Genomic DNA, 27,582 nt, shown 5'->3' on the forward strand with positions numbered 1-27,582 from the left:
AGTGATGTATGGGCGGCCGTTCAAAGGGCCTGCGGAAGATGCACGCTTCACCCGAGTGCCAACATCGTTAGTGGAGCCGGCGGGTTCGGGCCGGGTGCACTTACATCGCCCACGGACTCTGGTTTTCTTTCGTTTTTTGTTGTTCGTTTTTGTTCTCGACGGGTCCTGGAAGCCGAATTGGATTCTGGCAGACTCTGGGACAGCTGAGTCGCCTGTCTTTAGAACACCACCCGCGCTCGCTTGCCGTCATTGCTGGCGGTGCGGGGGGGGGGGGGGGGGGGGGGCAATGATATGGGTGAGCCGGTGAACTGGCCGTGCCCTTTTTTTATGGTTCCTCTTTTCAGGTCTTCCAAGGGGGTGGCTGGGGGGGGTCCCTTTTTTGTCGCAGGGGTTTGCCAGCCTTAGACAGTTAAATGCCATAGGGGGCTGTCCTTTCTTTATTGGAGATGGTGTTGGTGGGGGGGGGGCTCTTGTGTTTTTCTGAGTCTTAGTGAGGTTGGGAGGGGGGGACAGCGATACTTAACGGGCGTGTGGATGACAGACACCCTCCTGAAAGATAACAGTGGGTGTAAAAGTACCCCCAGAAACCAAGAACCCAACAAAAGCAATTGTTCTTTTTGTATTTCCGCTCAGAGTGGAGCAGCGTGAGTTTTGTGTTGTGTTTTGCTTTGCTTTCGGATGTTTATAAGAGCTAAGATGGATTGGTGTATATATCCGTGCGTGGATGAGGGCAGGATGAATGACTCCCCTTATTTACAACACTCCACCTCTCAATGTACTCCTTCCCCGGGACAATGGTGACCCTCCAGAGCGGTTTGGGGATCGCTGCCGGTGTCTATCACAGGTCACCCAGCCGAAACGGCGGCATTGGGTGGAGAGAGAGGGCAGCTCCACAGTCACCCATAGCGAGGGGCTGCAGTGCGGCTCCCCCCGTGCCCCAACCACCACAGCTCCCCTACAGGTGCAGTCGGTTGGCGGGCGGAGAGGTTATCTCGCATGGCACTAGACGAGACAACAACAAAAAAAAATCACTCACAATCAATCTGATTATCTGCAGCCTTGGGTGAGATTGGATTTCCCAGATTTCTATCTGGAGTCTCTAAGTCCGCCCACCCTGCCCCAACTCCCTTGTAGAGGGGGGGGGTAAGAAAGTCATTCGTTTCCAGGACTGGGGGTCTGATTCCACTGCTGCTTGGCTGCCTCCCTGATTGACATTTTCCTGTGTCTCTGTTCTGCCTCCCTGGGTATCTAAGCATACGAATGCTCCCCTACAGCCCTGGAGAAAGGTGACACTGGGCTGGGGGGGCGAGCACAGGTGACAGTGTGTATCCACACAGGTTGGCACACCTCCACCGCCCACACCTCCGACACCCCCCTCCTTTCTCATCCCCTCCCGGGCCACTCCAGGCTAATTAGACAGCACTTAACATGGTCGAGAGCACTCCACACATACTGCCAGCCACTTCACTTTAGACCGGGGGGAGTGTGCGTTTGGGGGGGGGGGGGGATTGCGTGTGTCCTCCCAAAAGAGGTTGTATTCTGAACTTGTAAAACAGAGAGAGAAGCACCACCAGCTTTCCTCAAACAGCAGTGCTGTCCTCTAGAACTTGTGAATTAACTTGCTAGCCTGCTAGTGACATTCTAGCTAATTTCAACAGATTAGCTCAGGCAGTGGCATCTTGTGGTTTATCATATATGGCATAAGCGATAAATGGTTCTGTTTTTACTTTTTGCGTGAGTATCTAAAGAACAGTTTCTTTGAGTTTACGCGTGTTTGGTACCCAATTGTACAACAAATTTACGCACTATGATAATCAATGTAAGACAGCGTGCATGTGTCTACTTGCACATGCAAACACCGGCACCCTTGCCAGCCCTGGGTAGATCCAGGGTGTAATGGTTCTGGGACCGAAATCACGTTACAAACGTTCACAACCTCATAAGATAACCTGATGACAGAACAGCAATACCCCCGGCCCCCCCACCTCAACCCACTGCTGTAGGTGCACCTTCTTGAGCTCTCTTTATATTAATAAGGCTACAAAAGTAATTTTCATTTCACAACTAATGCTATAACACATCCATCCATCTATTTTCCAAACCGCTTATCCTACTGGGTCGCGGGGGGTCCAGAGCCTACCCCGGAAGTAATGGGCATGAGGCAGGGAACAACCCAGGATGGGGGGCCAGCCCATCGCAGGGCACACTCACACACCAGTCACATGGTCGAGAGCACTCCACACATACTGCCAGCCTCTTCACTTTAGACCGGGGAGGGGGGGTTTGCGTGTGTCTTCCCAAAAGAGGTTGTATTCTGAACTTGTAAAACAGCAGAGAGAGAAGCACCGTCAGCCTCCCTGAGGGTAACCGCCGTTTAACACCCAGCTCCTCATTGTCTGCTTCTCGTGTCGTTCCCGCTTGACCTGGCCCTGCCTGCCTATTCTGGCCCCCTCCTGCTGCTCCTCTCGTCCCCATTTTTACCAGCAGAAGTGCCTGTAAACTGACTGTCTATCGCGAAGCCTGCCAGCCGACACTATCACGAGGTCCCAATGAACGTCACATGATACTGCTGTTGACCATAACTGAAACCCTGACCATACGCTTCCACATGGTCCGAATGGACCCCATGTGACCATTCCCTGCTGACCGTAACTGAAACACTTACCCTCGGTTACTCATACCAGGCCGTTATCATGTTTCCTTCCTGAATTTTCCTTGGTTCTTCAAGTCAAACCAAGTCAAGTAAGCTTACTGTCATACCAACCATATATAGCTATACAGTGGAATGAAATAGTGTTTCCTCAGGACCACAGTGTAGCATACAGACAGCCAGTGAAGGGGGGGAGAGTTTCACAATACTCAAAGTGCAAAACACAGGACAGTGCAAAACACAGGACAGTGCAAAACAGAGGGAGCTGGACACAAAGGTTTATATACAAAGTACAATGTGTGTACATGTAAACAAGGAGTAATCCAGTTGCAGGATAGTGGTGTGGAATATATGTAACGTTTAGCTATTGATAAACAAATGAATATATAAACAAAAGAGTAAATAAATAAAGTTGTATTTGTCTTTTGTATTTTCGATGTGGCCGATATGACAGATCTGTAATGACTGACTAGTCTCTGGGCCGGAGCTTAGGAGCACATTAGCAGGAGTGGCTTGCCGGTAACACTAACGATGTATTTTAATTTAGTGCGATGTCAACAGTGCCTCCATTGCAGGCAATCCATCAGAGTGTGCGTGTGCGTGCATGCGTGTGCGAGCACTGCTCTCCTTTGCAAATGAAGACGGGATACCCTTGCAGATAGGGGGCAGCCACTTGAAACGGACAGCCCCGAGGCAACAGAGGCCCCTGTGCCTTTGTTTCCTGCCCGCCCTAAGTGGAAGCTCCAGACTCCCAACATCAAGGTCCCCCCGCTCTGCTCGCATGGTGCATTTGCTTATTGTACCATGGAGACACATCTGCACTCGCTTTGTTGCGACACAGGTGGCACTGTGGCTCGATCGAGCGGGCCAAGCGTCGGGGAGAACCGGGATCGGCGTTACGCTCATGTTCCACCTGATCGAATTGCACTCGTCTATGGGATTCACCTGTGGGGCTCTTCTCGGCTACAGGGCTGTGAAAGGCATTGAGTGTATCTTGGGTGGGGAGGTCCTTTCCTCAGACAGCAGTGCTGTCCTCTAGAACTTGTGAATTAACTTGCCAGCCTGCTAATGACATTCTAGCTAATTTCAACAGATTAGCTCAGGCAGTGGCATCTTGCGGTTTATCATATATGGCATAAGCGATAAATGGTTCTGTTTTTACTTTTTGCGTGAGTATCTAAAGAACAGTTTCTTTGAGTTTCCACGTGTTTGGTACCCAATTGTATAACAAATTTACGCACTATGATAATCAATGTAAGAAAGCGTGGATGTGTCTACTTGCACATGCAAACACCGGCACCCTTGCCAGCCCTGGGTAGATCCAGGGTGTAATGGTTCTGGGACCGAAATCACGTTACAAACGTTCACAACCTCATAAGATAACCTGATGACAGAACAGCAATACCCCCGGCCCCCCCACCTCAACCCACTGCTGCAGGTGCACCTTCTTGAGCTCTCATTATATTAATAAGGCTACAAAAGTAATTTTTCATTTCACAACTAATGCTATAACACATCCATCCATCTATTTTCCAAACCGCTTATCCTACTGGGTCACGGGGGGTCCGGAGCCTATCCTGGAAGCAATGGGCACGAGGCAGGGAACAACCCAGGATGGGGGGCCAGCCCATCGCAGGGCAGACTTATACACCAGTCACTCACACATGCACTCCTATGGGCAATTTAGTAACTTGAATTAGCCTCAGCATGTTTTTGGACCATAGGGGGGAAACTGGAGTACCCGGAGGAAACCCCACAACAACATGGGGAGAACATACAAACTCCACACACATGTGACCCAGGCGGAGACTTGAACCCGGGTCCCAGAGGTGTGAGGTAACAGTGCTAACCACTGCACCACCATGCCACCCCACTATATCACATGTAAATCACAAAATTATTATTTTATTTAAAGTTAAGGCAAGTTTATTATATCTTGTAAGTATTTCACATTACTGTGGCTGTAACAGTACACGTACTTGTTTACTTTTAATTTGTATACTGTTACTATTTTACATGTGCTTTTGTATTTCCAGATTACAAACTAAGAGCACAAAAGACAGGTTGCACTTTCTATAATATTATTCTTACTTAGAATGTGCCAGTGATGCCACACAATATTCTTCAAGTTATTACAAATATGGCCATAGGTAGAGACGAATATGACTGAGGTGTTGGAATGATTGGACTGTACTGTGCATTTCATCAATTCAGAGCGTCGAATGCTGTGAACTAGATTTAAACAGTCTTAAGTTAGTGATATACTGTAAGCTTTGGCCCAGAATCTGACATAAAGCTTCAGCTTGTGTCTGAAACATCTCATCCCTGTTACAAATGACACAACCTTAAAGGTTAGCTATATGGCAAACATTTTTTTTTTTTTTAAAAAGATATTTAATAAAAGCTACAAAAATCTAGGAAAACATTCCTGCCTTAGCGGTGCAGTCTGAAGGGAGAAACGCTTTTCTATTACATGAAAATCAAGATTTCAAGACTCAAGAGAATCACAATTGCAAGATTTAAGAGAATCAAGATTTCAAGGTTTAAGAGAATCACAATTTCACGATTCAAAAGAAATAAGATACAAGAGAATTAAACTTTCAAGATTCAAGAGACTTGAGATTTACGAGAATCCCAATTTCAAGATTCAAGAGAATCACGATTTCAAGATTCAAGAGAATGAAAATTCAAGAGAATTACAATTTCAAGATTCAGGTGATTAAGATTTAAAAGAAGCACGAATTTAAGATTCAACTCAGTCAAAATTCAAGAGAATCATGATTTCAAGATTCAAGAGAATCAAGATCTAAGAGAATTGTTATTTCGAGATTCAAGACACTCGAGATTCAAAAGAACCAAGATTCAGGAGGATCAAGATTCAAGGTTTGAAGATTCAATGGAACAGAATATTTTTATCATCAAAATTTGTTATGGTACTCCATGGACAATGCAGAAGGAAAAAATAAAAAATAAATAAAATAATAAACAAACATATAAATAAATGTGACGTATATACAAAAAATATTTATATATATATATATATATATATATATATATATATATATATATATATATATATATATATATAAGACTATATATATATATATATATATGCATGGAGAAATTTACAACAAGGATAACATAGACTGGATGAGAAGTAAAATTCTAGGAGGCATGACAATCATGAGGTAAGAGAATCAACATTTAAGATAAGAGAATTAATATTTCAAGATTCAAGAAATTTTATTTGTCCCATGTACAGTGATACTGGTATAACTTGCAGTTCAATGTAAATCTGTGAATTGCATGTCCTAATCCTCAGCGTTGATTTTTGTGCGGATTGCTCAGAGTGTTCCTTGTCACTGTGACTGGACATTGGAGTCTTTCAGGTTTGGTCTGACTATCCAGGCTCTGTCTCCCACTCCTGGGGATAGGGGTCTGAATAGCTAGATATGTCACAGGCCACATCACCCCCTTTCAGCAACTTTCAAGTGCTTAGCCAAACACACAATCCAATAATTGTCCCATTTCCTATCTTCTACAAGGGTGGAAGCTCGCTTGATTTGGGGGGTCTGGAGCATTGGGATGACCACGGGTGGGTAGACGGGGGAGGCTATCCTGCCCGAGTGGCAGGAGTGGGATGAGGTGCGGGGAAGCCGGAACATTCTACCTGTCAGCATGTTTCCTGCCGTCAGAGGGAGACAAAAAAGGATCCTTCCATTCACTCATTCACCACTATGGGAAGTGGGCGGGCTGCGTTGTGCTGTCGATGATTACCTTCCATCAGACAAAGGGATCTAGAATTTGTTAACTAGCTTAGAATAATTTAGGTGGACTGATGAATCAAGGCACTTCATTTACACACATCTTGTGATTGCCTGAACTCGTCATGCAGTACTTTAAACAAAAACTTCTGTTATCCATTAATAAATTCAAGCCGTGTATGTTAACAATTGAATTCGCTTTGACGACAGATTTCTCAAGAATCTGCTAATAACACTTAGACTATTACATTTCATATCTGATCCAGTATTTTGCTACTCTTTACCTGCTGGATTTAAATCACGTTACCCTTGCTGACTCTAAAGTAAGTTATGAGGCAGCCGAAGACTTAAGTCAATTAGTATCCAGAGATTCCATTTTTAGGGGCTCAAATGGCCTCTTTCATGTCTGCCTCCGAGGCAGGGAGTGCAGAAACGCCGTGAGTTATTTATCCGTCTGTTTATTTATTTATCTGGACATCTGTCAACCTGGACGGACTGCTCAGCCAAGGCGGGCACTAAGCCGTTCGCGGTACTAATAGCCCCAATTACGCTGAAAATAATCCTCTATTTGCTCAACAGATCATTAGCCACCTTAATCGCAGCCTTCGCTGTCGGGCTGAGCTTTGAGATCCTACCTACAGCATCAAGGTGTTGGGCCTTTGGTGAAGACAGTGGGGAGAAGGAAGAGTTGGTGACAGTGAGGGCAGATCGGAGCTGGATAGTGACAGGAGGGCAGGGAAGTCGCTCCACTAATCGCTCCTGGGGCTTCCACCCTAACAGCATCAGCCTGGCAACTGTGGACTCCTAGAGAGGCTCAACCAACCCCAAATAATCCAGGGGGGGTGGGGTGCAGCATCTCAAGACCTGATATCCAGATGCTTGAAAACAGCCCTGGGCCTTTTATGGTGAGGAATCCATTGTCAGATGTATTTTGACTTATTTTGGCTGCATCTGCTCTAGTGTCATTTTTGATATTGTTGTACATACAATCATACGCCAGCTTGAGCTGCCTTTTGCCTTTTGAAAATTTCATCTCAGAACAAAGGAACTACTGTGTCCTTCTTTGCTTTTTGTCCAGTTACTTTATGTCCCAGATCACTGTGGTTTATACTGTGCAGCTACTATTGCTTTATGGCTCTTCCTAAGCCCCGGGGTGGGAGGTGGGGGCCCCGGGATGGGAGGTGGGGGGTGGTTCTGTCCTTCCTCTTGCCCAGCTGAGCTTTATCTCCTGTCAGGAAGCTGTTTGGTCCCCCCCAGATCCCAGAGGGCAAAGGGACCCTGGGGTCTCTGTGTCTTGCTAGCAATTCCATGGAGCCACAATCAATATTTAATGGTTTTCCTGTAAGTATACAGTCAGGGGGCGACGCGGGGGTGTAAGTATACATTCAGGGTGCGATGCGGGGGTGTGGGACACGACCCACACACGAGATGTGCTCAAATAAAATACAAGAAGACTATGTGGCTCCGAATACATTTATTAACATGGAGGATGCTATAAACTGGGGGGCTTAGGACAGTTCCGGGGCCCCCTGAGTGGGGCCTGGGTTGGGGGCCCAATATGACATGCTTTCATGGGGCCGAAAATCTGTAGTAGCACCCTTGTCAACAGCAGCTTTCATTGAAACATTGTGCCGTTACACAACACATACTGGCACTGTGCTGACACATGCCGTCCCGGAGAAGCTGCCTCCGGACCCCGGGACCCCCCCAGTGGGACCATTGTTGCTGTGCCCTTGAGCAAAGTGCTTTTCCTCTGTGGGGCTCCAGCTGTGTGAATAAACAGCGGCGTGAGCCAGAGGTGCAAAGGTGTGCGTGGGGTGGGTGGGGATGCTGGTAGTGGGTGGAGCAGGGGGAGAGCAGCCAGGGCCACCCGGGGATGAAACAATGCCCCCTGTGAAGGGGGGGGGGGCACATCTCAGGCTGGGTCGGTGGCGTCCCATCCATGGAGCCACTAAGACCTTCTACATGTGTGCTCTGTGTGGGGTTTCCCTAGCAGGGACAGATGTAGGAGTCTGGATGTGGGCTAGGCGACCCCCCCCCTCCCCCCTTCACTCCCCCACTGCTGCGCTCCATGGTCGGTTTGATGTTTTTGTTACCGTTTGACTCCAGAAGCGGCCTCTCTGGGGGGGGTCAGGGGTCCTCCACCCCAGTGACGCCCTGTGACCCTCCATCCCTGTACCGGCTTACAGCCTAAGGGATTCTGCGTGGGGAGGGGGCAAACACACAAAATTAATCTCTGTGTTTGGGTAGTGGAATAGGATTTCAGTTTCCAGCATAAGACGGCCTAGCTGGAGATAAGAAGCCCGGATATAATGTGTAGAATTTATACTCACCCATGTTGAAATTCATCCTTTTATTTTTTACAGCTTTAAACAAATGCGCGTTTTTAAATTGTTATATACCTTCATTTGCGATATCTTGAGATGTGTGTTTCACGCCGTTATAGTTAGCTAATAACACATTTGGCGTCGGTACTTTTAAGCTGGAACAGAACCAAGCCACTAAAATCGCAAGACGCAAGCTACATCTCATCAACTTAAACATTATATCCTCCTTCCTAACAAGTATGTCCCTGTTTATCGGGGACGCGAACGCTAACCGACTTTTAATTATTTTTAAAATACCGAAAAACGGAAAAATAAATTGCTTTGTTTTCGTTAATGAGATTTAAGTTTTTCCCCAATGGGTAATGACAATGGCGCGGCTTATGGAGTCTGGAGGCGGCGTTAATTGGTTTGCAGGTGCGAACCAAGCCAGTGGCTCTGGCGTCGGTTTCTCTGTTTAGTAATTGCTTATGGTCCTGTGCTTACGGACAAAGGCGCATATTCATAAAGCATACGCGCGTTATTGCGCGTTACCGCTGTCATGCATCGGCACCCATTTTATCCTGCTGCTAAACAGAAACAGGTGGCATAGTATTGGCGGCAGCGTACCACGGCGAAAATAAATATACTTATTGACATGTTAAATTTAAAGTAATCGAAGTTGTTCCGTGATATTGTTCTTGCTCTGTTTTTAAAACAATATCTTATATGTGATATATGTTTCTATTCGTAGGCCTGTATAATTACAAAAAATTATATTACACTGCAAATGTTTCATTTTTTTTACGTAGTATATCCTAAATCCTGAACAATGCAGGAATATGGTGTTTTCTGTATGTGTTTATTTTTGAACATTCTGAAACTGAATTTTAGGTAAATAAATATGTTTTCTGCAGCATCTCTATAGCCTAATGTTTACGGGGTTGTTTGTTATCTTGTAAGAACATTGGAAATGTGTTTTTCGTTTTTTTTTAAACAATGGCAAAATTGCGAAAATGCACAGCAAACGGAGGCTCAGTCAAGTTACATAGTAAATAACTTGCTAATCTTTATTATTCTTTACGATGAATGCGCGTGAGCTATAGTGTGAGGCTATTACGTATTCCGAAACTTTCCATCACGAAATAATTAATCGTCAGATTAAGCTTTAGGCTCGCCTCCATTCTCGTGATTAGACAGGGTGCAAGCTCGCTTCTTTCTTTCTTTTTAATGTTGGTTAGCATGTGCTTTTCTCCCGGGGCTCGCGCCACTCCCTTTATCCCAGTCTATCCCTGACACGTGCAGATACAAGAGACTTGGCCGGACCTCATGCCGAACTCACAAATAGAGGATTTAACCTGAGCCCCTTCAGAAATAAAATGATCCCAAAATCACAAAGAGCTCCAAATCAAAACCTCTTTAAGGCCATATCAGTGTGAAAGAATCAGTGTGACTGACTTCCCTCCGCAAATAGCAGAAAAAAGACGAAAACAAGAAAAAGTGCTAGCTACCAGCAAGCCGTGCATGTGGCGTTCTAAAGTAACAGTTGGCAAAAAAATACAATTCTGATTTATATACAGCATTACATACATTATAACAAATGTACAACATTCCAGCTTGCAGGAGAAGATTTTATAATGAAGGGAATGAGATGTTAAATTTGTAAAAATCGTATCAGACGCGATTTGGATTTGCAATTAAAATTTTTTTCGATCACTTCAAGAATTATTTACTGTGTAATCAATTAGTCTATCGAATTATATGATATATTCAGAATTATGGCAATTTCAACAAAATTGCAACAATCAAATGCTGATTTTTAAAAATATTTTTTCGTTTGACATGTTTCAGTTTATAAGTACGGTAATTAAATTGCTACAATATGTAGCATGAAGTTATTTTAAATCAGGGTAAAAATCTATTTTCTTTTGATAATTATTCAAAAGAAATCTGAAGGAAACAAACTGGATTCTTTTGCGAGTACAATGATAAATATTTTGACACGTTAGCATTTATTTTTGTCCAAAACAAAGATCGATGTAAACTAACGATCTTGATCGGTTGACTAAACGACCTGGCAGCAATTTCCTTAACAAGTGTATCCACCTGCCGTTGTGACTCTTTCTAACCGTCATTTTTAATGCCTCGCATCTCTATTGTTTAAGGGAGACTCACGAAGACAGATACACAGTGGAGCGTCTCTAACGATTATCGTTGTAATAAAGACAGTATTGATGGTAAGCAAATAAGTCACAATCGCGCAAATGTAACCTATGTGTGCAACTTAAACTCCGAAGTCTAAATGAGTCGTTTACCAGTGGAAACAAATACCACGGCTTCTTACACTAATTCAAAGAAATGGAAGAAATGTCACCAAATATTTTTACAAACGTTATAATTTTATTTGTACAACAGTGTTTGCACCAGACTTAAACTTTGAGGTAAATACATAATAGAATAAATCTCTTTATATACAAAATACATTTTCATATGAAAGAAAATCGTTGAATAAATTAAAACAAAACTATAAAGTCAATGCTGGAGAAACCATTGCTGCTTGTCTGAGAGATCGCGTCTTTCTGCAGACCACGAAGGGCATTTTCAGCGGGTCAAAATACATAATGCATTAGGGCCAGATCCTCCCTCTTTCACGGCCTTTCAGGCTATTGTCAGAGCGTTGAAACCGAATTTCCACGCTCGTTTTTTCCTAATTATCATTCGACAAATTGTAAAATTGACTTTTCACCTCACTCTGCTATAGCAAATCTGTCTTTTCTTCGTTTTAATTAGAATTTTGTTTTAATAGAGGTAGGGGTCAAGATTCTTAGAGTGGATATTGTTATATGTGGACGCGGCGAAAAAGTGCAATGGTTTGAAGGAGAACTGCAGCAAAAGCTACCGTTGGAAATTCCACAAAACAAAATGATGCTCTTACACGCCTTCATGGACAGCAATCTCACTGCAAATTCAACAAAAATGTACATATGTAAAATACACAATTCATCGAGTATCAATCCTGTGAAACATAGTTAAGGCATATAGTGAATTGCTAGAATAAGCTACGGTCCATCACTTCGCACTTAGATTCTTCTAAACTGAGTAACTGAGTTTCGTCTTAAGGCAGTGGCGTTTCAGTTCGTCCCTAGCACACGCCAAAGGCCACAATCGCGTAACAAGATCAAGCCCATTTCCTAGAAGATGCCTGACACAAAGTTGTGGTAGCTGTACAGACTATCTGTCTGCAAAAAGCCATAGTCTTCCGAAGCCGCGGGACTGCTGGGGTTTGAAGTGCAGTATGAAGGGGACGAAGAGGAGGATGAGGCGCTGGACATCCAAGAGCAAGCGTCACTGCCGGGACTTGGCGCATCCACGATGCATCCGAGCCCAGCCGGGAGCAGCGGCGCGTCCCTTGTCTTGCTTGGGCACTGGTCCGCAATTCTGATGGTCTCAGAGAGCGCCCAGATGTAATTGTGGGCGAAACGCAGCGTTTCGATCTTTGTAAGTTTTGTGTCGTCCGGGAAGGCAGGCAGAACGCTCCGGAGAGTGTCCAGTGCATCGTTCAGATTGTGCATTCTGTTCCTTTCCCGGTCGTTCGCCTTCATGCGCCTGTTCTTCTTGACCACATGCACGGTGGCCTCGTTCCTCACGCGTCCCCTGCGTCTCTTTTTCTGCTGCTGCTCGGGGGTCGGCGCATCCTGGCTGTTGCTGATGGGTGATGACGGCTGGCAGGTCGGTGAGCCGACGTGCATGCTGCTGCGAGAGTCTTCGTCATCCGTGTGCGTGTAAGACAGGTCGCAGCTGGAGCTGTCCAAGTCTGAGTAGAGGTTCTCCATGGTGCTGCACATGTCGGTCAAGCTGCAAAGTGATGGAAAAGGGATAACTGTTAAGAGTGTGGATACGGCAGTAAATGCACAACTGTCAATTGGCACGACATTCGCAGAGCGGAGAAAGAAGAGGAATACTTACTTCGTTGGTGCAGATCTTGGAGTGGTAGAAGGTATCAGAGAAGGCTGCCCTTCAGGGAGACAAAGTCTGGTAAAAGTGTTCGGACGCTGAGTAAAAGGCACGCGTCTGTCTTGATCTTGCTGCAGTCAGCTCGTGTGAGCCAGTGAGCCTGGCACACGACTGGCGTCATATCCCTTATATACCCTGATGAAACAATAGACATACCCCCCTCGCTTTTGCATTTTTGTGAAGGAATAATGAATAGGCTGCATCAGGTCTGCCCCGTGCCGCACAACCATCTCATTAGCATAATATATGCCTGTTGTTTGTTCGCCCTTCGAAGCGTGCCTGTAATCACGGCTATCCAATCAGAGCTCGGAACCGCTGCACAGCCACGCGAGCTGCACTGTTGCTATCAGCCCACCGAGGACCAAGCGCACTTTAAGCCAGTCCTCAATAGGAGAAATGAACAGATAGGAAGACCAAACAATCGAAGCGCTTAGCTCCCGAGGCGGGGCTCACTCCGTAACTTTTAGGGGAGTTATTCTTTTTGAACACCTGGACACCTTGCAGTGCTTTCGGAAAAACAGATAAGCGCGCTTGCTAATTGCCCTAGAAAGCACCGCTTTTCATTCTCCCAGGAAGGCAATCTGTAACTTTTAAAAAGAATTCTTAAAAGTCATTATTTATAATATTGCCTGTATAGTACATTTCGATCACACTTAAGGAGCATTTAAAATAAGAAAGATGTTTCCATAATATACATATACTCTGTAGTTTTTTTTACCCGAAGATATACGCATAATGTACACGCATAATTCGTTTATTCAATTTTATGCAGCCTTGTCCTAAAAATAATATGACCTATATTAATTTTGTTCGTTTACATTTAGAAAGATTTTTATATCTTGTTGATTAAAGAAATCCAGGTTAAACCAATGATGCAACACGTAATATTTTGGAAAATCTCGCTGTTCAAGGGAATGGAAAATAGCCGTAGACCGTAAACACACTAATTCATTAACGATCACTTTACACGTTGCTGTGATTTTTATTTTTATCTGTAGGCCTATAGTTTGAAAAATAACGATGGACAAGTAAAGATACTTAAAATTCAACTCGCGGAGAGGCTAGAATGAAAATTATCCAGCCTTGCTTTACGCAGTTTCATTTAGTTAATTTAAAGACATTTTTATGAGACAGCCATACAATCGTCCATTAATTATTCCATTTATTCAATTTCCAGCATCTCGCCTCTCTTTTGAATGCGATGGATGGGGGCACTATTTAGCAATAGTTTGTGGAGAGACCTGCCGCGCCTTTCTCCCTTTGGTTATTATGGGACAGGGGGACAGTCATGTATAAATAATTACACAATGTTTAGAGTCTTCAGGCATGTATAATATATCAAAGCGATTATAAGGTGAATTGTTCCATTGTAAACGTCTCCCCTCCCTTCTTTTCAGTCCCATACGCCTTGTCCCCCTTCCAAATTCTGCTCGTCTCCGCTTTTGTCACTCATTTTTTTCTGCCCGCAACAGTCCAATAGTATTATGCTTATTCAAATAGTCCCAGCGTGAACAAAACACGCCGCCTCTGTCGCAAGTTTGTACTTTCGCTGTTCCATCTTAAATTTATACATGTTGTCCAACAGCAACGAAAACAACAAACTCAATATTACGCAGTGGCAGCATAATAATAATACTAATTATAATTATATTTATAATTATGACAACATCAATAATAATACGACTAATAATGGTGTTTTAATAGAATTGAAAATGCAGTATTATAAATACTGATTATAGTTCTTCTTTAGCCTGAATGTTATAGTGATTTCTTGGTAATCACTATATATTTTTTTACTGAACGTGGCTCACGTCTAAACTTTTTTTATTCATTTGTAAACTGGAATAATTTTAATATGATATATTTAATGGGTGGTGTTATTAAAACATTTTAGACTAAGACGACCGCGATGTCGGGTAAGTGGTAAACGCTGTTTACAGCTGTTTCTTTCATAAGTAGATAAAGACGTCAGCGCGAGCCTTGATATGGTAAAACAGCAATTTCTACTGTTTAGTTCGTTCGTTTGTTTGTTTGTCTCCAATTGTCGTTTTTAGACCTTCCGTTAAAAAAAAAACTAGCGGATTTGAGTGAAAGGTAGAACTTCTTTTTTATTACAACACCAACCTGTTAGCAATAACATGAAAGGCGCGAAGCATCTTGATTGCTTATTTTGCCCTTATTTGGGACATTAGCAGTCTTTCTTGAGAACATGCTTATTGGCCGTATAAAGTGATAAAAGTAACGGTTTCACAGGATGATTTGAATTCAATTCCGCACGACGAGAGAACTGGAGGAATTGAATCTGGTGAATCCTACTGGGGGTTCCAAAATGCACACTTGCTGCCCACACTCGGGAGGGGTTGCCTGGGAGATCCCCTGATAGGATTAGGCGCAAGTGCACGAGATGTGATTGCATTTCAATATAAGAAACAAATGAGAAAAAGAAACAATCGGCTTGCTCGAGGACAGATTAATCCTTGTTAGACAATTCAAAAAGTTCTGTGCTGTAATCAATAGGATTAAACAGAAACTTATAATAATATAATAAAAAACTTTCCCATTTCTCAATGACTCGAAACCAATTATTTTCGATGTTCAATGATTATGCATATACACGTGCACTCTTAAATAAAATGAATAAAAAACTATAACTTAATATTTATACATTATAAACATTATAAACTATGATATATAACTATATAAGCGTGTGACATAAATATTACGTTAAATATCTTTTTTTATTCCAAATATATATATATATATATATCCAATATACAATACTGTTATACATTGTAGGCCTACTTATTGATTTTCTGTTCTAGGCATCATATATTGGACATAAGACTCGCAAATAAAGCGGACGGCGTGTTGCCGAAGTGATTAGCCCAAGGACAGAATATACATTATCATGGCAGGTGTCAAACTCGCCGCGGGTCCGAAACTAAATGCCCAGTGGATCGGCCTACCGATTGTTCCTCTCGCCCCGTCGCCATTAAAACTAAGCAAAGGGACGAGGGGGATAGACTCTCTCCATTCTCTTGCAATAGATTCCTCAATTTATTTCATATCTATTTATTTAATTCGAATTAAAATTCAATTTTGCAAAGCATTAATCCCCGGGTATTAATGCGATTACTGTCCGCAAAAGATCTTTGAGTCAGAAAGTCTGATAGGTGTTTTCTGATGTTAATCTCCGGAATAATCCCTTCCCTTGGCGTTGTAGCAAGACCGGGGCCACGACAGCCTTTCTCCTTGACTAAAAAAAACTCAAGCATGGCAGAATAGGGCCATTACTTTTGAATGGTAATTAATTCTTTACTCCAATGCCCCAATTGTATCTGGATACTGCTCTCCACAATCTAAAAGCTCTCCTTCATCTTTGCAAAGGCGTTAGAAAGAGACAAAGAAAACAGAGTCCATGCTTACAACAACGATGGAAGCTAGCTCCTTTGTTGGTGCCAAACTACGTGTGTCTCAGAGTCTACTTCGCAATTTCGCTAGTTCAGTTCTGCGTTCTCCTATTTTTTTCAGTTTCATCTAAATGTTATGAGTCCTTGCATGACGGGAAGAAATAAGCAAACACCAAACGCAACGCAAAAGGTGTATGTTCCTGCAGCGGAGATTATCCCTCTCAAAACAGAATTAATGTGCACAACGTAGACTTGACTTGTAGTAGTTTGTTGCATCACATATACTTACTTATTTACTATATTTAATTGCACGGCTGCCAAGTAGGTCTTCTTTTACACGAGTATCAGACTTTACAAGAGTAGTGTAATAGTCCAAAATCGAGGTAGAGGGAGCCTCCCAGTTCCTTAAGACGTGCACAATTCGATATAATGTGTTCCCTCACGTGCTCGTTCACGCGTGCCTGCCGTTCTGTCTCCTTGTTCTTATTATCTTCAGTACATCCCTATAAAGTGACAGACTTTAGGACTTTTATTATACTTTTTATTATGCTGTCAGAGTCGTGACAGTGTGTTTACAATATATACCCTGTGGTTTAACTGGTATTATCCCAGAATGTAAATGAAACCCAGTTGCTTTATGGTATATCATATATTATAATAATATTATAATTGTATACGTTATGCTGTAACGTATGGAATATTATGAATTATAACTGACGCACATATTTCAGGGAATATTTTATCTGCTCTCATCTACCCACTTTTCTCCAATTTCACGCGTCTATTGCTTCTTATCAGAATCGTAGAAATCAGGTGTCTTCGAACTTTTACAAAAGGTCGTAAGTGCGGCAGCCTCCGAATCTTCAGCGTAACCATCATCATGCGTATCTATATTGACCTATAATGTCATAAAAGATACTGGAAAATAAATCACCGCAACATCAGGCATTTCGCAATCGGTGCAAGTCAATATGAAACAGTTAGCAATAAAAATAAGTAGTAACAAGATATCGGTCTAACACTGTGCTCGATAGGAAACTGGCCGTCATAAACTATCCATGTTTGATATTTATCAGTGTTGCCATATTGTACTATTCACTGACTCTACAATACCTGAAGTCAACACTGACTTGGCTTATTTAACTAATAACATCCGATGGATGTATCACCTCATGAGTAGGAGCAGCGCATGCGCTCACTGTAGGAGCATAACTACGGTTAACTACGGAAACACAACCTCCCTTCAGTCACGTGGTGCAACACTATATATCTATATGTATAAACCTGTAAGTTTATATCACGTGGTGCAGTATCTGCGTCTGTGTTTGGGTCACCCATCTGTGAAGCTACCCACATCATACGTGCAATATGTGTAATTGTGTGCACAGATTTTTATTTATTTTTATTTCTTACAGTATCTTTTGAACTCTTTTTAAATCGTTTTCATTTATTAATTTATTTATTGGCAAGTAACAAGTATATTTCCCTGGTGTGGGATCAATAAAGTCTTATCTTAATCACCTGGGAGACATCAGATTTAATATAGAAATATTAAAGTCCAAATACCAAATATCTTTAGTGTGCTGGGCCAATCAAATCCTAATTGACTAACTAGCACCAGAAACTCGTGTCATGCTTCACAACAAAACCAGGACGACAAAAGCTTGCGAGAAACACCAAGAATCGAGCCAACTGAAAAGAGATATCGGGGCACACAAAAGCAGGGTCTCGGGTGCAAGTCTCGCCAGGGCACACATGCCTCCGCTGGCACCGTGACCCTTGCCGGTGACGGGCACATTTCTCCTACCTGAAATGTTTATTTTGGTGCATTTCAGCCTTTTCTTCTCAAACAGGCGCTACCATTGAAGTGATGGAATCCGGCTGGATCCGACCTGCATGCTAATTTTATGTCTTCACTATGAGCGTGGCTACAGCAGCATGCCAGTTCATGAACCTGGCACTATCAATCAGACGCCCTGCCCTAAATGCGGAGGGGACACCGCCAGCCATTCACTTGTCTGCACGTATTTGTACAAGTGCATAATTTACCTCCGGTTTACCCTATATTAGCCTGCGCAATAAAAAAAACCCTTTCTGGGGACCTTAAAATGCAGTGTAACCCTGGTAACTATTGTTAGACAATAAGCGATGGCTTTCCCAGTTTATGTCCTGTTCAAGGGAAAACAAATGAATCGTAGTGCCTCAACTATTCCACCACGCAAAAATAATTCCAAAGTACACCTGACCTGGCGGCTGGAGAGTAAATAAGAGGAGCTCTGGGAACGTCGCACGGCCATATGCCTCTCTGTGAACTGTCCCCGCTGAAACTAAAACAGAAATAATTACAGATAAACAGATTAAATCACACTACGACTCAGTATTAGATTAGTGGCCAAGGAGAGCGGATGAGTGAGTGGATTGAATTACAACAGATCGCAAGAGATTGCATCGTATGTGTCAGGCATAAAATATGTGTATGTTGCATGTTACAAAGTTTTGTGCAGAGGCAAGACTCCCCTGACCCGATATTTTCAAAACAGTTTCAGGGGCTGCTAATTTGATATTTACGTCATCTCTTTTATTTACATCATTCCTGGGTTTCGGTTGCTCGTGCTGCTCAATGGGTCAGTACCGGTGCCAGAAGGCATGCTGTTAAAATGGGCGATCCTGCGAAGGTGGTGCCACTTGTGCCGGACCCAAACAAGCCATATGGTTTGGAGAGCGATAACTTGAGTCTGGAGCCAACAATGGCGTAACTGAGAAGGGGGTCTGAGTTTGACTTGACAAAGCTGCAAAGAACTCCCTCTTTCAGTCTAATGAAGCTGTTGTGCGGAGGTGTGTGTGAGTGTGTGTGTGTGTGTGTGTGTGTGTGCGTGTGTGTGTCTGAGAGTGTGTGTGTGGATGGGGGCTGGGACATGATTTGTCAAACAATCTGAATCTTTAGGAGGGCAAGAGAAGCCCTCCTCTCCATATGTCCTGCTTACTTAGCATGTGAAAGCAGAGTTCTGTGAGGTGGTGCTGGGGTGGGGGTCTGTCAGAGAGGCGTGGCGTCCCCCCTCCCTCCCATGGGAGACGCTATTTGACACCAAGCCAAGGAGCGTTCACAGTCACTGCTAGATGTAATAGAGTCTTTAATAAAAAATTAGCGTCAGAAATTTGGATAGGTTTTCCCTGGAAGCTGCCTTCACCAGCCACTCTGCTCCTCTGCTGCACTCAAAAATGCACACCATCTGTAGTCTCTCTGTACTATATCTCTTATACATTCATGTTTATCACAACTGACACTACAGGTTTTATGCAGACAACATTCATTATTGAAAACTCAACATGATTAGTAATCAAGACAAAATATTTTAAATTTGGCAAAAATGGATGGATCCCATTCTTTGATTTTCATCACTAATATTAATAAATTGCTTGAATTGAAATAACTCCCAATATGGTAAATGCATAAATTAGTTGTTTATATCACAATGAAAATGCAAAAATATAGAGACTGTTTGGCTTTTAAATAGCTTTTTTCCCCTGAGAAAACTAACTGCCACTTACATGCAAAATAATTTATTTAGGTAGTAAGCAGACCTCTATTTATGGTCAAATGCTTCCCAAATGCATCGAGAGGGTAACAAATCATTCATATGCAAGGAAGCAGTTAGAGTTTTCAGGCCTCCATACTTCTGCTGTGACATTTTCCTGGGCTGATTCTGAGCACCGAAGAATCACGTCAAAGGGCACCTTTGTGCCCCCCACCTCCCTGAAGACGCAACTTATAACACATTCTTTCAGTTCCACCTGCCTCCTCTTCCGTCAATTTGCTTTTTTAAAAAAAAAAATGTTTCACAACAAGCAGCTTCACTCCAAAAGCGAAATGAACAGGTTAGAGAAATATACTTGTCTTTCATCATCCCCCTTTCTCAGAGACCCAAGGGCCCACCAAGGTGTTTATTATCCCTTTTGTTAAAACAAGACCCCCATGCCAGATCGAAACAATCCCCGATAAAAACGAGAGCCACTTGAAAGAATGCGAGCAGACAAAGGGAACTCAGAGACAATGGTACCACACTTACATTAGGTGTCTCTACGAGGGTAGCTGGACCGCCAAGTAATGAAAGGCCACTGACTGGCTATGCAACTGCAATTATGGGCGCCACAATGACCCCACACAGCCACCAATATAATCTGCTGGGCCGCAGGACTGAAAGCAGGTGTGAAGGAGAGGGGTTCGAGGGCGCCGCCGCTGTTTACACGTCCTCTGCCGAGGCATGGAGCGACTCTTGAGAAGAGATTAGCACACTGCTCACGGGACGGCGATCCAGTGAGCTGAAATGGAGACTTGCTGGTTTTCGAGTTTTCTGGGAATTAAGGGGAATGGGATTTGCTGGGCTTTCTCTTCTTTTTTCTTCTCCTTTTTTTTTTGTCCCTCGTTGTTTGTGTCTTAATTCGGTTCGGGTCGCAGTCTAGGACCCCTTTCGCACCGCTGTGAAGCCATCAAGTGGTTCCCTTCAAAAACCCGGGGGCCTCGTGGAGAGCCTCTCATACTGACGCTGGAATAAAGACCAGTGGGAAAAAGCGGAATCCCTTCCTGTCGTATTCTCCGGCGACGACCTCCATTCAGCGCATTGTGATTGTAATACGCCGCTCGGAATCTGCACCGCGGTGAGCTTCTTGCCTCCGCGTCGCCAGGATCTTATTACTTCATTGACGCCGAGCTAAATGATGGAGCTGAATTGGCACTGATCACTTGGGGAAATCAGAAATGGTCAAATAGAATTTTTTCGTTCCTTTTTTCGTAACTTAATAACGTGATCGTCACATTTGCAGACGTCCCTTGACATATGGCGGCATTTGGAATTCAATTTGAAAACAGAAATGGTGGATTTTGCATATGACCTGGGTACCAAATTTTGGCCGTGTCCTAAAGGGGGCGCACAAGCGACTGGATGGTGGCATCTGCGTGGTTTGTCCGAATTGTTTTTTTTTCCCTTTATGATGTAAAGGTTAATGACCCGGGCTCCCATTTTCTCCCATCAGGATGTCGCGTGCGGAAAGGAGGGACGTCCCCAAGGATACGCATCCACAGGGGCTTGGATCGGTCTGTTGAGCATTCCTTCAGTGGTGCTGGACATTTGCAGCCATCTGCCCAACTTCATCAACATGCATAGCCTCAGTTGGGGGGGGGGGGGGGGGGGCGGGGGGAGGGTCACCTGACCTGCCCACCAACAATAGGGAAGCAGTCTGATGTACGGCGTGCCACAGCCCTGGCCTTTGTACCACCGTCAATGCTGTGGACTCAGGGGCTGCCCTTCAATGTGCCTGCTGAAAAAAAAATGGGGTCCTTTTCAACCTGCAGCAGGAACTGGTGTTTCGTCCTCCTGTTTCTGCTTCTGCCACTGCCTCGTCCATGGCGATGCCGTGTCCCCGGGCGACCGGCCTTTTGTCCTGCCCTTTATCCAGAAGACATGAATTTAGTGCGGGGGGGGGGGGGGGGGGGGGGGGGGGGCGTGTGGGCCAGTGGTGCATAGGTGGTGCGGGGAAGACAAGACGGATACCGTGTGGGTCGTGCGCTCGCTACCTTTTGTCAGCGACCCGGCCCTCCCACTCAGACTCACAAGTTCACAGCTAAAAGCATTCTTACCACAATTGTGGGCAGATGGACGGGCCGTGGTCAGGCAGGGGGCTCAGTTCCTCCCCTGTGTCGTGGTCCTCCTTTTAAATAATTACTTTAAATAATTACCAAACACTACTTTGTACTGATTGTGAATATTCAGGTCAAAACATTCATTTACTAAGAATATTCTCCTACTTTCTAGATACATAATGGACAATTTCAAATGAGGTAAAAATAAAAAGTAAATGATGCACCATGAGTTAAACATAGTATTTTAAAACAATGGTACTAGCTACTGGCCTGGTGTCTGATGTAACAGTTAACTAAAGAATGCTTAACATTTCTTCCACAGGCCCATCTGCTAAATGGTAATTTATCCCTGTATATCATACCTAGACGTACGATCTTGGAGACAGGCATTGTTTTTTTTTTATTACTTGTTTTTTATTTGATTTTATTTTGGATGGATGAATGAAGGAGTTTCTGCAACTTATGAAGATACACACGGTAAGTTAATCGTCCCGTCTTCACAGCTAGTGGAAATGGTTTTAGATGCACAATGCGGACTACAGCGCCCTCTAATGGGAATTAAAACCGACCATGGAAATGCAGCCGTTCGCAAGACTGAGGTCCGGTCCACTGAACAGCTGTGAAATTCATAACGATTTCGTGAAGATAGCTTTGGGAACCGGCTCCCCCTCATTTAGGATATGATTTTATTTACTTTCTATAGAAATACGCCGTTCCCAATTATTTTCATGTTTTTTATTTCGCACATGAGTTCAACACTAATGACGTATGCATTACGTATAAGTAATTTAAGAAAACGAAACAGACATTTCCAATTACCATGCGATTTAGGTTAATTATTTTTGCAAAACCATGTCGGGGATTTGAAAACGGCATGGACCGCACACCTTTCTTTCCGCAGGAGTCCGACGAGTTGTGAAGACTCCCACCTCCAAATTTTCTTAGATTTACTCAACGTACACGTTCCTCACTCGTATCCGCCTGTCTAGGTTTAATCCTCGCTTCGGAAATCACGACCACGGCATTTACGCCTGGGAGGGAGTTTTATTGCATTTCCCCTTCATCTCCCATGATCATCGGGATATCATTCTGCATCAGCTAGCAGACGTGCGCATGACCAGCAGGATCAGGACCAAGGTCAACGGGGCCGCTGGTGCAGAATTTGAGAATCCCAGCATTTTGGGAATAATACTAAAAGGTCATGCATGCTTCACTGCGCCCATTAACGAAGCAAACAATAGCAGGTTGTAATCGCCTGTAAAATATACACGAAGATAATTTTGATGTTCTCATTAGAACTGCCTGAACACGAAAATAGGCAACTATGTAATCTTTAGCAAATGGATGACAAGAATACTTACTTAAAAACCCGTTACCCAAAACTGCTTCATAAAAAAATCCCCAGGACGAATATATTGCAACTTGAGTACTTATAAAGCTAGCCAATATCAGCCATTACCTCTTTCATTGCCAAAATTCTTTTCGGCATTGCCTTGAACAATGTACCAAAGAAATACCACAACACAAGCTTGACAGACTAAAAAATACTCCACCAATATTTATTTTTTTAAATATTTTTGAAAAAATATATATTTTTTTAACATTTTTGTTTTTAACGTGCCTTTTTGCTTTAAGCACTATTCACATTCAACAGACATGGCAGTGTGGAACACAAGGTTCAAGAAAAGGGGGGGCGGAGACATGCCCAAGGGGGGGGGGGGGGGCAGGAGGGGGGCAACAAGTCCTGCAGCCATTCTGATTAGACAATTCTGCCATAAAAGCGAGTGACCACAACATAGAACGTAAGGAACCTCTCAGTTCTAAGCAATTTTTCCCCAAGAGGCACCGTTCAAGTTCGTGTCAGACAGGAATAGTCAATGCGATAGAGATCAGCTACCGGGGCCCATGCATGTAATGTTTACAGACAAACTTCAGGAGGACAAGACCTGAAATAAACAAGCCTATACCACCACCTTTTTGAAAGTCCAGTGATATAAAGCTGCTCTGACAGAAAAGGAAATTATAGGGCATGAATACACCCCACATGAAACTCAAGAGGCTTATATTTCCATAAAGAAAGCAATAAAACAAAAACATTTCTGAATTATTTTTACCAACTTCCTACCATGTGTCCTGAACCAGAAATAATTTGATTGCAGCCCAGAAATTGTACACACTCACTTAAGCCATTAAAATATGACCTAGAAAACAGTTAATGTCAAACAAACCATGGGAAACTGCTTCGGTGATGGCAGAACCTGCTCTGCCCATCTCTCCTAGTGCCTCTTGCGCCCATTGTACCCAGGCAAGGTTTCAGAATATACTTGTTTATATGGATATATAGTTTTCTATATATACACATATATATGTTGAACATTCTCGGAACTTTAAGCATGCAAGACTAACTGAAAACTTGGCGTCGCATTAAGTGTAACACAGTGAAAAAAGAAGAAGATTCCACGACGATGCTTCGAATACTGGCTTCACAGTGTGGTGAAGGGCTACATCCAGCAGGGGGCTGCAACTCAGTATTTAACACCAGGTACAAATTCTTTAGCATTGGGGTTTAAATTGCTGTTGACCTGAAATTAAAGAGAAATGAATACTGGGTTACTTTCCTCACACCGCTGTGACAAATTCAATACGCATTGTGAAAGATATTGACAGATTCAGCACACACTGTTGGCCAAGTCAAGCGGTGTTGAAATTGGTAAATATTTCAAGCTGCAAGTCAATTTTAACTTCCTATTTGAAGGCATGGTAGAAAAGGTAATTGGACAAACCACTACAGGTCTTGTTAGAAAATATTACACTTCGAGCTAGAAATGAATCTGGCCTGTACACAAGAAACACGAGGCTTGTTCGACGGCAGGTTTGACAGATACTGACCACAAGGTCCTCCCAGATGTTTCCATCACCAATGGCCAGTCCATTGAGCTGCTCCTGCAGATGGTTTATGGTCTGAGGCAAGTCCCGGGACGGAATAAACCATTCGTGTTCCTCCTCCTCCTCCAGCATCTCTTGGAAGCAACGTTCAATGAACTCCTCCTCCCAAAGTTCCTCTTCAATCTTCAAGAAGGACAATATTGCAGTTTAACTTATTTTATTATGTAGACAAACAGCACAGGATAATAAAGCATACTGTACTTTATTTAGAGGACATTAAAATGGAACAAAGGGAATCAGAAAAGGGACATGGTGAATGGGATAGCTGAACTGAACACATAGTACTTGGAAAGAACTTAAAATCTGCCTTTAGCCTATACGCTAAGACTTATCTTGTTTCTAACCAAAAGATACATCCAAGTAAAACTAATTATTTGTCATCAATTGACTGATTAGAGTAGCCACTAACTTTTCTTTCAATTCTGACTATTAGCAGAAAAATAAGTTGCTATTTGGAAACAAATGATACACATCAAGAATAATTTCCTGGGATGGGGGATGGAGTAGCAAAAACTAGCTGATGATGATGTTATAAACATGTTCCACACCTGTCTGTTGAACTCCTCCTCATTCTCCATCCACATATACTCAGCAAACGGATTTTCCTCATTGTGGAACTGGCCACTGATGACAACGTCGTCACCAATAATGCTGGGTGTACTGCTGCTGCGACTTGGATCTTTCATCTCTGCCTCTTGCCCCCAGAAGGTTCCCTTTTTCCAACAGAAAGGAAACCATAATTAAGCACTCAAGCCGATCGTAAAGTTTATTCATTCCTGGATGCTTAGTTTCCCAAAGAGCCCTAGGCTGTATATAAATCCTTTTTCTTTCTCTAAATGCCGACAATAACTTCAAGTTTTGCATAACAGAAAGTTAAAAAGTTCCCACTTATTACATGTTTACCTGCTGCTATAACATGGAGAGAAGGTGCCGTTCCCTATGAAAAAGGTATGTCTATTCGACGCTCTGCGAGTCTGTTAAGGTCATTAAAACCATCTTTGGCAACATACTGCGAATAAATGGGAGTTGACCAACTCCCCATTGTCCTTTTTCACCAAGAGTTGAGGCGTATCCCCATCTTGTACATCGCGGCAGTGATTACACTCCTCGAGGGCCAAGAATGATTTCCCAGTACCTGGTTCCGAAACAACTGAAACACGTCACTAGAACAGTTTAACATAATATTTCCAACATTTTAACTTGAGAGCGTCGGACATACTTTCACTACGGATTTTCACCCACTAGTGCCCCCTGGCGAACGTGATACAAAACGACGTCCATTGTACATATATGCAAAGCGGCTAAGAAAAAAAAAAGTACAGACAGGATGTCTAATAATTTACCAGGAGACAGATTTGGTATCTTTTAGTAGCTCAAAGAACTAACATACAAAAGAAATAACCCTAGATAACAAATAAGCTCAATTAATTCAACAATGCTTTCTTTACTTTTCCCTCATGAAAGTTAGACTACAACAAAAACAGTGCAATGCGTTATAAATCCGATTGGTAGTTGGTCTAGTTAAACGGACAATTGGATGGATTTAGTGGCTGTGGAAGGTTTCGGAGACTTAATACATGCACTGATAAGTAAAGGTCGCATAACGTAACAAACAAAACAAAAGCTGTCAGCTGAGATTCAGCTGGCGTGAAAGCTGGTAGACTGCATTACCAATTCGTTTAACTAAACGGTTTTCTTTTCAAACTCGCCTAAAGGTAATTGATGTAATAGTAAAATACACAAGTGGCGACCTATGCGTAGAAAACCCGGACAACTATTTTTTACATTCACTAGTTTCAGACATCTGCCATTTTGACGAGTCGCTACCAGGTGTAGCAGCAAACAAAACCTGCGCCGTTCAGATCATTTTGCGGGCTGCTAACCAAAGGTATACGCACTTCCTAATGACCGAGAAAGGCCTCCTACCTACTACTGTAAAGCAAGTCGTTACCCAAGAGAGTGCCAAGCGTCTAATGGTTGATAGCGAGACTGGCTTTCTTCTTTTCGGGTCAGGTGTAATGGCCGCCCAGCGTTCTTGTTTTGATTGCTTAGCGTCTTTAGCAGTTAGCTTACCACCCGTCTCTGGCACACATAATACGCATGCGCCGGCTCCGCCCCGGGATGCTCACGCCCTCTTATTTCGGATGGATTTCCGAGGGTGACTTGTATTTTTTAGGAAAGACACCAACTTTAGCTGTGATTACATGATCGAATCTATTTTTCTTTTCACACAAACACATTTTGCACCCGATTTTATTAACCACAGTGAGGATAACACTAATCACAGGCCTCGGATGATTTTTGTTTCGTTCGTTTCAGCTAGCTATAGTGCGCATCGAAGATCATTGCATAAAAAATCAAAATCATCGTCTTGTCCATGTTTCAAGATTTGCATCTTTGTCATGATAAAATCTACTCAATGGTTCGGTTCTTGGGAAGTGAAATATAAATAACTAGTAAGCACAGCGAGCATTTTCTTCAGTTATTTCTATGGTACGTTTAAATTAACATTAAGTAAAATTTTAGAAGAGCATGGCGAAAAACATTTAGTTTAAATGTTTCAGTATATATAGTGCTATAACAAACAAGAAAAATGACAACTTCAGTCCATACAGCATAACAGTTATCAACTTGGAGACAGAACAAAAGTAGGTAGTAACTTCTCCAGGGCTTGAAATCAAAGGTTACGTTTGGCTATACTACATACACGCTAAAGCCACAAACAGAAAAAGTCGGCAACTTTCATTATTTTTTTTGAATAATTTTCTATGTAGCTGATGATTTGCAGTTCATTATGGCATAAAGAAACGACGAGGGTGCATATTATTTACAGTAAACCTCCAACATTTCAGTCCCT

At 43.1% G+C, this 27,582-nt stretch overlaps 2 protein-coding genes across 3 annotated transcripts; both read right to left on the bottom strand.

The window, feature by feature from the left end:
- Positions 1-11,160: 11,160 nt before the first annotated feature.
- neurog1 (neurogenin 1) lies at positions 11,161-12,858 on the bottom strand. Its single transcript, XM_049028940.1, has 2 exons — positions 12,684-12,858; positions 11,161-12,572 (listed from the first exon to the last, which is right to left on the bottom strand). The coding sequence occupies exon 2, from the start codon at positions 12,560-12,562 to the stop codon at positions 11,909-11,911; it is 654 nt and encodes a 217-aa protein (XP_048884897.1). The 5' UTR covers positions 12,563-12,572; positions 12,684-12,858; the 3' UTR covers positions 11,161-11,908.
- Positions 12,859-23,308: 10,450 nt separating this feature from the next.
- Positions 23,309-26,828, bottom strand: LOC125750139 (polyadenylate-binding protein-interacting protein 2-like). Of its 2 annotated transcripts, none has more exons than XM_049027538.1 (4): positions 26,677-26,828; positions 25,274-25,438; positions 24,669-24,848; positions 23,309-24,361 (listed from the first exon to the last, which is right to left on the bottom strand). In XM_049027538.1, exons 2-4 carry the CDS (start codon positions 25,409-25,411, stop codon positions 24,305-24,307), a joined length of 375 nt encoding a protein of 124 aa, XP_048883495.1. In that variant the 5' UTR covers positions 25,412-25,438; positions 26,677-26,828; the 3' UTR covers positions 23,309-24,304. The 2 variants fall into 2 exon arrangements, with proteins under 2 accessions (XP_048883495.1, XP_048883494.1); XM_049027537.1 differs by having other exon boundaries at positions 26,652-26,810.
- Between the last annotated feature and the right edge of the window lie 754 nt (positions 26,829-27,582).

Source organism: Brienomyrus brachyistius, chromosome 10 (assembly GCF_023856365.1).
Source record: "Brienomyrus brachyistius isolate T26 chromosome 10, BBRACH_0.4, whole genome shotgun sequence".
Classification (NCBI taxonomy): domain Eukaryota; kingdom Metazoa; phylum Chordata; class Actinopteri; order Osteoglossiformes; family Mormyridae; genus Brienomyrus; species Brienomyrus brachyistius.